The following is a 9,497-nucleotide window of genomic DNA, read 5'->3' as shown; positions in this document are numbered from 1 at the left end:
TTATCTTTTAGTAAGATCTTAAAAGTTACACCAGACTTTATGGGGGGATTCATTACACCTTATATCCCCACCCCATCTCTACCACCTCCCCCCATCGTGGCACCTATTTCCCCCAAAACGGATCAGTTATGGACAGTCTGCTTGTTAAATATAAGTAGTATTATTATTCAAGCACAATTCCCCTTGCACACGGGTTTATTATGAATTATTATTGTACCCTTAAATTAGTTATGATGTCCAGTCAAGACCAAAGGATCAGCATCTCGATGGCCAAAAGTCAGAACTCTCGACTATTGTAGAACTGCAACTCCCATCACGCTTTTTACAAAATAATCCTGGGAGCTGTACTTCTCCTAAAGCTGGGGGGAAATCCTTAGGCTACATGTATCATATCATTCTAAGTCTACACCGTCTGTAACCTCATAGTTAGAGGCCCAGAATTCTTTGAGAAACGCTGGCTTTTATAAAATGCATAAACTTTGTTTTGGCAAATAGAAGATTTCTTGTTGTTTTTGCTGTAAGTCTGCTTATTTACATGCACGAACTTCTAAATGAGCAGGCTTGTTATTTCCGTGTCCTGTATACTAGGTAAATGAGAAGGGGGCTGCTGGCAGACACCAGAAGTAAAGATGGCTGACGCGAGTTGGCATCACGTGATGCTGGCGGAATTGTGGTTGGAAAAGCTATGGAGGCGGGATGGAGGGCGGTAGATTCAAAGGTGTAATGACACTGAGAGACGCGTTTCCTTGTAAACTGTGCCGTAAAACAACCGCACTGAGGAACAGGTAATGTCTGAGGACATAAATAACATAATGTAAGTTATTGCCCAGCATCTATTTAAAAAAACAAAACAAAACTATACAGTATGCTATCCCTCTGGTGATTTAAAGGAATTATATTCCAGGTACAATGTGTTATTTAAAGGGTTATATTCCAGGTACAATGTGTTATTTAAAGGAATTATATGCCGGGTACAACGTGTTATTTAAAGGAATTATATGCCGGGTACAATGTGTTATTTAAAGGAATTATATGCCGGGTACAATGTGTTATTTAAAGGAATTATATGCCGGGTACAACGTGTTATTTAAAGGAATTATATGCCGGGTACAACGTGTTATTTAAAGGAATTATATGCTGGGTACAACGTGTTATTTAAAGCAATTATATGCCGGGTACAATGTGTTATTTAAAGGAATTATATGCCGGGTACAATGTGTTATTTAAAGGAATTATATGCCGGGTACAACGTGTTATTTAAAGGAATTATATGCCGGGTACAATGTGTTATTTAAAGGAATTATATGCCGGGTACAATGTGTTATTTAAAGGAATTATATGCCGGGTACAACGTGTTATTTAAAGGAATTATATGCCGGGTACAACGTGTTATTTAAAGGAATTATATGCCGGGTACAACGTGTTATTTAAAGGAATTATATGCCGGGTACAACGTGTTATTTAAAGGAATTATATGCCGGGTACAACGTGTTATTTAAAGGAATTATATGCCGGGTACAATGTGTTATTTAAAGGAATTATATGCCGGGTACAATGTGTTATTTAAAGGAATTATATGCCGGGTACAATGTGTTATTTAAAGGAATTATATGCCGGGTACAACGTGTTATTTAAAGGAATTATATGCCGGGTACAACGTGTTATTTAAAGGAATTATATGCCGGGTACAACGTGTTATTTAAAGGAATTATATGCCGGGTACAACGTGTTATTTAAAGGAATTATATGCCGGGTACAACGTGTTATTTAAAGGAATTATATGCCGGGTACAACGTGTTATTTAAAGGAATTATATGCCGGGTACAACGTGTTATTTAAAGGAATTATATGCCGGGTACAACGTGTTATTTAAAGGAATTATATGCCGGGTACAACGTGTTATTTAAAGGAATTATATGCCGGGTACAACGTGTTATTTAAAGGAATTATATGCCGGGTACAACGTGTTATTTAAAGGAATTATATGCCGGGTACAACGTGTTATTTAAAGGAATTATATGCCGGGTACAACGTGTTATTTAAAGGAATTATATGCCGGGTACAACGTGTTATTTAAAGGAATTATATGCCGGGTACAATGTGTTATTTAAAGGAATTATATGCCGGGTACAATGTGTTATTTAAAGGAATTATATGCCGGGTACAATGTGTTATTTAAAGGAATTATATGCCGGGTACAACGTGTTATTTAAAGGAATTATATGCCGGGTACAACGTGTTATTTAAAGGAATTATATGCCGGGTACAATGTGTTATTTAAAGGAATTATATGCCGGGTACAACGTGTTATTTAAAGGAATTATATGCCGGGTACAACGTGTTATTTAAAGGAATTATATGCCGGGTACAACGTGTTATTTAAAGGAATTATATGCCGGGTACAATGTGTTATTTAAAGGAATTATATGCCGGGTACAATGTGTTATTTAAAGGAATTATATGCCGGGTACAATGTGTTATTTAAAGGAATTATATGCCGGGTACAATGTGTTATTTAAAGGAATTATATACCGGGTACAATGTGTTATTTAAAGGAATTATATGCCGGGTACAATGTGTTATTTAAAGGGTTAAGATTTCAGTTGTTATGTGTGTGTGTGTACAATGTCAGTGTTGCTGTATGTTTGCAGTGTCCGTATGCATTCATTCAGTGACAGACCCGTAAGGTGAGCCTTGAAGACCAACACTTGCATATTGCCAGAGATGCTCACTGGATGCAGGCATAGGCAACCTTCGGCACTCCAGATGTTTTGAACTACACCTCCCATGATGCTTTGCCAGCATTACAGTGTAAGAGCATTATAGGGGATGTAGTCCACAACATTTGGAGTGCCGAAGGTTGCCTATCCCTGCACTAGAGCATAATACTTCCTCACCATCTTCCTTGCAACACCAAGATATGAAATTGGTATGGAGTATTGGGTTAAATAGGGACATGCTAGCTTCGTATTATGCATCACTGCTGGTCACACAGTGGGGATTTAAGCTCGGCTCAGATCCATGTTGTGTTTACAAGCAGCACTGCTGTACGTGCACTGAGAACATGTTATTGCATGGGCAGAAATACCTTGGATTTGTCTCACTCAATGCAAGCATATTTAACCCCTTAAGGACACATGACATTTGTGACATGTCATGATTCCCTTTTATTCCAGAAGTTTGGTCCTTAAGGGGTTAATATTTGTATTTAATGACGCCCTTGTGCTGTCATATCTCAGGATGGGGTTAGCAAATCTGGAAAGCCCTGCTGGATCTGGGATGATTTGTACATTATATCTTAAAAATCAGTGAGCTCTGCATTCATATCCATGACAAACTTCCATTCATTGCAGTGGAAGTCATTATTTATCTATGGCTCACATGTGAGTGTTGTTAACAATTTGCAGTGTATCCACTAATCATCTCCTATTCATTTCCATGGAGATAGATAAAAATATGTAAAACTAGAGCAACCATCTATGAAATATTCACGCTAATAATTTTGGTTTCCATGATCACTGGCCTGCAGTCCACCAGTTTTGGAATATATAACACTATTAATCATCATGCGCATTTGTTCAGTGGCAGCAAATAGATTGGCTGGGGGTACTCGGCAGCTTTTTGATTGCACCAATGTCAGATAAGTTAAAGAAGACCCTGGAGACAATCGCTTAGTGAGAGTGGCCGCACTGAGATAGAGCTCCAGGCATTTACCGATACCTTTACGCACTGGAGAGCCCAAAATGCCAAATTGGGGACCCTAGGAAACGTACCTGCTATCCCAGCACCGCAATGGGTCGCAAAACCAAAAAAAACCAAAAACTTAAAACCGGACAAGCCGCGTCCAGGCCTGCATATCGGAGACCTCCTGCGCCAAGCAAACAACGCGGTGGGACTCAAAATGGCCATGCGTCCCGAGGCCTACTTGGAGTACTCTGACGAATTCTCCCTCGAGGATGAGATATAAGCTCCGCCGATTATAAAGCCTCCGGACCCGGCAATGTGGAGCCCAGACAAAGCACCTGTCACCACAGAGGTGCTTAAATCCCTCCTAGCGGACCTTCAGACCTGGCAGCGATCCGCACGGATATCAAAGGCCTGTCAAGCATGCTGGGAGTGCAAGAATCCACTACGGGAGAACACACAACACAAATCGCTTCCCTGCAGCACGCAATACTGTGCTTTCAAAAGCAAAATGATTCCCACAACCGTCGCTTTGCAGAACTGGAGGATCTAAGGCGCAAGAAAAACGTGAAAATACGTGGAATAAGCAAAGACATGCCAGTAGCGGAACTACCGCACTTTATAAGGCGCCTAATGGCAGCACTCCTGACTCCAAGACAGAGCAAGACAATGGAGCTGGAGGGCATATTCCGCATTCCCAAGCCACCCAAGGCCCCAGCCGAAGCACCACGAGATCTAATAGTCCACTTTCGGAGCGAAGGGGACAGGAGGGCAGTCCTTGGTGCCATCAAAGATCACACACCCTACCAGTTTGAGAATATGCTACTTACAGTATACTCAGACCTCTCGGGAAGCACCCTGGCATGGAGGAGATCCTTACTGCCCTTCACATCCCTGCTCAGAAAACACCACCTCCAATACCGGTGGCGCACGGCACACACCCTCATGGTGCTCCAGGACGAAGAAAAGTGGATCATACGCGACCTAGATGAAGCCAAAGCTCTGTTGCCGACCCTGAACCTACCGCGGGACTCTTTGGCTCCCACGGGAACCCAGGCAAAGGATCGGGCACCTCATCAGTGGAACCCGGCTACTGCACGACCCTTTGTCCCTCACCGGTCCACACAAGAACGATCAACAGTGGACTCTACCTGAACCTCCTCACAGAGGGAATACCTCTTCACACTGTGGCCCACACGGACATATAGTAGTTGCCCACCACTCTCAACCTTCTTAGTTTTTTGGGACTTACTATAGTTAGATTTGCGGTTCAGGCAATAAGCCTGATGACACCCATCATCCTCAGCTCGAACGGTCTTAAAGGCCGACCCACACCACCCCCGGCCTATTGACAACGTCAAATGTCATAATATCTCACCTTAGAGGAGTACAACTGCTATGACTTCCCAATCATATACTATTGCGACCAGGCATCCCAGTTCTCACTCTGAAACTCCCAACTCACCTTACACCGCCCAATAGCACAGAAAACAGGGAAGCCTTCGATGCTCCTAATTATAAGGGAAGCACGTATACCCTACCTGCAGAGTATTAATTAAACTTAACTTATTGAACCTACTCATGTTAAGTAGCTATGCAGCTAATCCAGTTCCAGCTGTTTCTACCCCTCTCACCTTCTCATAATGACCCACAAGTCTGACAACACTTAATGAGTCTCCCTCATCCCTAGCTAGCCTCACTGATGTATGTCAGCCAGTATGTAATGTTTTGACATGTTTGTCGAGCAAGATTATCTTATACTCTATTTTTGTTCCTTGAGATAAAAAAAAAAACTGTGCATGACTTCAAATTTTTTGTTACCTTGCAATGTACACTGTTGATGTCTATGTAAGATGCCAATCAATGCTTTATTGACAATTATGCACCAAGAAAATAAAGAATATAAAAACAAATTATTTTACCCTCTCTCCTACCAATCAAGGACATGGTTTTGTTTTCAAATTGAAAATGAAAAATAGATGTAAGACTTACTTGCACTAACACTATCATGATGTTACTGTGATCTTTGTATTTAATTTCAGCTTTTTAAATGGACTCATTATTGAAGGACAGCATGCTTGCAAGCTTCTGTCAGCCTCCTAAAGGCATTCCGTTATCTGATCTGTTTGAATCATCTTCTTCTGGAAAAACATCATCTTCACCTTTGAAACTCTCAAATTCTCATTCGTATGACATACTTCAAGCACCAAATAGTAAAGGTAATAAATGTATACTATGACTATATTAGTTCAGCATGTAATTTGATTACCTGTAACTTCATTATTGTAAAAAAATGCTAGGGCTATTTGCACCCCAGACGTGACTTAAGTGGCCTGGAACTCTGTTCCAGGCTGCCTAATGTTAATTATGTGCTGTTGACAGCATGCACTGTGAGCTGGCAACAGACATAATTGATTTCTACCCTTGCAGGGAGTGGCGGGAGCACGCCTGCAAGGGAAAATCTATATCTCCCCTGCCTCCTAGCCTTTCCCACCTCCCTACAGCCTCTTACACCGTCCCTCTCCCTCTCACAATCTCTTTACTACCCAGCTAAGAGCGTGCGCAGCCTGTGAGAATGATCCAGTCAAATGGTTCTCTATGAGCGCGTGCATTAGGCCTTTTTTCCATAGGAAAGCATTGACTCAATGCTTTCCTGTAATGTTTTTCAACACGCTGGATGTCCTCATCCACAGCATGCTGTGCTTATCCCATAAGCAGTGCTGTTAGGGGAACAGCAGTGATTTCTGGGAACTTATTTCGACTGGCTGTCAGTCATGGTATCCTATATAACAGTATATCTGGGGGAGGAGCAGAAAGGGGAAGCATATGAGGCAAATCTATATTTAGTTTTTTTTTTTCCATCTACAATACAGCGCTTTTCACTGCACTCAAGACTCTTCAGGAAAAGATTTGCCGCCTTGAACTGGAGAAATCCCGAGCTCATGACCACTTGGCAAGCTTGTCCACAGAGACTGTTCAGCACAAGGCATGTTTTGATTCTGCAAATGAAGGAAAGGACGCACCTCCGAATGAAGTCACACAACAGAAAAGTGGTACTTGGTGTTATTTTATTTATTTTCTTACTACATTAGTATGATTACTATGTGCTCCTGTTCAACTAAGCCTTAACATGTATGCTTTTGTTAAACACATGAATATAAGTTTGTCTCAAAATAGCTTGGATGCAACAAGTACCAGATAGCTTTGTCTATCCGTCCATCCATCCATCAAGACTTGTTGTGCTTTTGGCCTATGCCAAAATAAATACACCCTGAAATTCAGTTTAAGAACTGTACCGTCCTATTTACTGTATACTCTGTACTGTTGGTAGAATCCCTGTGACATTCTCTATCAATGATCTAGATCTAGTGACCCAGGTCGATGCTGCCAAGCAGCGTTGTTCTCTCCTAGAGAAGCAGCTGGAATACATGAGGAAGATGGTTCAGAATGCAGAGATAGAAAAGAATGCAGTAGCAGAAGAGGTAAGTACTTTTTCAATTATGCAAATATTCTAAAAAGATGGTGAGAGTTCTCAGCCTTTACCAGTATTTTGATTTGTTTTCTGGTTACGTCAGTCACGTAAGACAAACAGGTAGCCTCAAGCTGTTGTGAAACTAAAGCTCATGTGATGCTTTGCTCATGACTGGCTCAGCATCTTGAGAGATATATTTCTTAAACAATAGAAGATTTACATGTTGGCTATAGCTGACTTGGAGGCAATAGCATAACAATGTAGGCTCTGTGTCTGATTCATCTCATTGAACTGGTTGTGCTGTCCTTTCATTCACGGTTAAACAGTTTTTATGTTTTAATGCTAAGAAAGATTCTCCAGCAGCTCTGCCCCTCGGTGCTCCTTGAGCTAATAAGGAAGTATTCGCCTGAGCAGCAGTGGACAGCTGTGATAGGCTAAAAGCAGTAAGCTGACACTCCTAACCAATCAGACTGCCCACTGCTGGTATGAATATATATGACTTCAAGGAAGCATGTCATCTCTGCATTAGCTATACATCTAGTATGGGCCAGGCTGTGGGTGGCCAGGGACCTTTTATTTAGTTTTGGATAGAAGTTCTCCCTAAACAGGAAACCCAATAGGAAGTACGAAAAAAGGGGTTATAGGGGTGGCAAAAAGGGCATAACCCTGCATATAGCACAGAAGAGGAGAAGAAAGGTAAGGTAAGACCACCCCGTATCCAAATGGTCTGATCCCCCTCAAACCACCACCCCAAAGCAACGTCTTAACAAGAAAATAAATAAACTTTATTTGAAATAAATAAATTAAAACAGAAAAGCTAGGAAGTCCTAAATAAATAGGTTCCTGATAGCTGCAAGGATGTAGCTGTAATAGCATGTATCAATCCCAAAACAATGTAACAGTCCAACTCATAACAGAGTTGTTAATAGAGGCAATTGTTGCAATATAAACTAAACCTTGCAGATCATCACTGAGGACCAAGGAGGCAGTAAATAAAGAGCTACAAAAATGTAATGGAAATCGAAAGGACAGAGGAGAGCATGTAGTGGGAAAAAAAATAGGAATAGCTTCCAAGGGGGTCCAAGCTTTATAGAAGCTGGACAACTCCACCTAGAATAGCCCTATACAGATAGCCCAATATCCCTATTTTACTGCTTCAAAGAACGGCCAGCCCAGATTCCTATGTAGCACAGTGCAGACTGCCAATATGAGTTCACTTGAGTTTAAATAAAAATCAACAATGGCAGCATCGGAAAAGCCCGACGTGCGTTTCGGCGGTCTAACCGCCTTTCTCAAGGGCAGAGCAAACCAACTCTAAATGTCCCCCCTCACCTGTTTAAATACCTCCTATGTACCTCCCATCTGCTGTCATTGGTCCCAGGTAGCCAATGCCATCTATCCGTCTCATGGGGAGGAGTTGTAGTTAATGCGCATGTCGTGCCGAAATATCTGCGCATGCGCACAAGACAGAGCCTCTCACAATCCATGGACTAACTGTGTGATCAGTGCGCATGTCCAAGCCGTAATATCGGCGCATGCGCAAGAACTAAGCACAGAGAGTAGATTGAAACTTTAATTCAATCTCATCACGGCATGTGTACAAGTGTAATGTTTCCCAGGAACCTATGAACATTTTATACAAGAACTGTAAACTTGAGTAGGGAACTGTGTCCATATTCAAATTAGTAGGTACTTAAATACTCTCCAGGCAGATATATAACGGCTAGAAATTAAGCCATCAGGGACAGGGTAGGTAGTGGGGAATAGAGGAAGGGGGATTAAAGAACAAATTAAAAATAAATCAATTTAATATTACATTTGCAAATAAATAAAAATGTATAAATTACAAGAAGACAAAAGAGAGTGGTAAAGAGTAAATAATCAAACTACAGCTGGCTATTTTAGTAACAAGAAAAAAGAAAAATGTATGTATGTATGTATGTATGTGTATATATATATATATATCACCAAGACATATAGAGAAGATGAATAAGAACCAACTTCAAAATAATTGTTATATGAAGGGGGCAAAAGAAAAGCTCTCATTCAAACCTAAAGGTTGAAGTGTCTTCAGTTCATATATCCACCTAGATTCCCTCTGTCTTAGGATTTTTATCAAAGTCTCCACGTCTAGGGGTCCTTTTTACCAATTCGAGTCCACAGAACCTAAGATTATTAGAATCCCCATGATGGTATTCTCTAAGATGTCTCGAGGTAGGTGTCTCAAGACGATTCTTGGGTGATCTTACATGTTCCATGATCCTATGTTCTTTGAAGCAGTAAAATAGGGATATTGGGCTATCTGTATAGGGCTATTCTAGGTGGAGTTGTCCAGCTTCTA

The 9,497-nt window shown here is 41.1% G+C and overlaps 1 protein-coding gene across 3 annotated transcripts in view; it reads left to right on the top strand.

The window, feature by feature from the left end:
* The first annotated feature begins 729 nt into the window (after positions 1-729).
* Positions 730-9,497, top strand: part of CEP57L1 (centrosomal protein 57 like 1) — an 18,693-nt gene continuing 9,925 nt past the window's right edge. Inside the window, exons 1-4 of one of the 3 annotated variants that reach the window (XM_063441299.1) lie at positions 730-785; positions 5,727-5,903; positions 6,558-6,734; positions 7,048-7,166. In XM_063441299.1, coding sequence (XP_063297369.1) covers positions 5,735-5,903; positions 6,558-6,734; positions 7,048-7,166 — 465 coding nt within the window. In that variant the 5' untranslated portion in view covers positions 730-785; positions 5,727-5,734. Of the gene's footprint in view, positions 815-5,726; positions 5,904-6,557; positions 6,738-7,047; positions 7,167-9,497 lie in introns of all 3 variants that reach the window. The other 2 variants (XM_063441297.1, XM_063441298.1) reach the window with 2 other exon arrangements.

This window comes from Pelobates fuscus, chromosome 2, assembly GCF_036172605.1.
Source record: "Pelobates fuscus isolate aPelFus1 chromosome 2, aPelFus1.pri, whole genome shotgun sequence".
In the NCBI taxonomy this organism is placed as follows: Eukaryota; Metazoa; Chordata; class Amphibia; order Anura; family Pelobatidae; genus Pelobates; species Pelobates fuscus.
The sequence above is the reverse complement of the archived record's forward strand: the minus strand, read 5'-3'. Positions and strand labels throughout refer to the sequence as shown.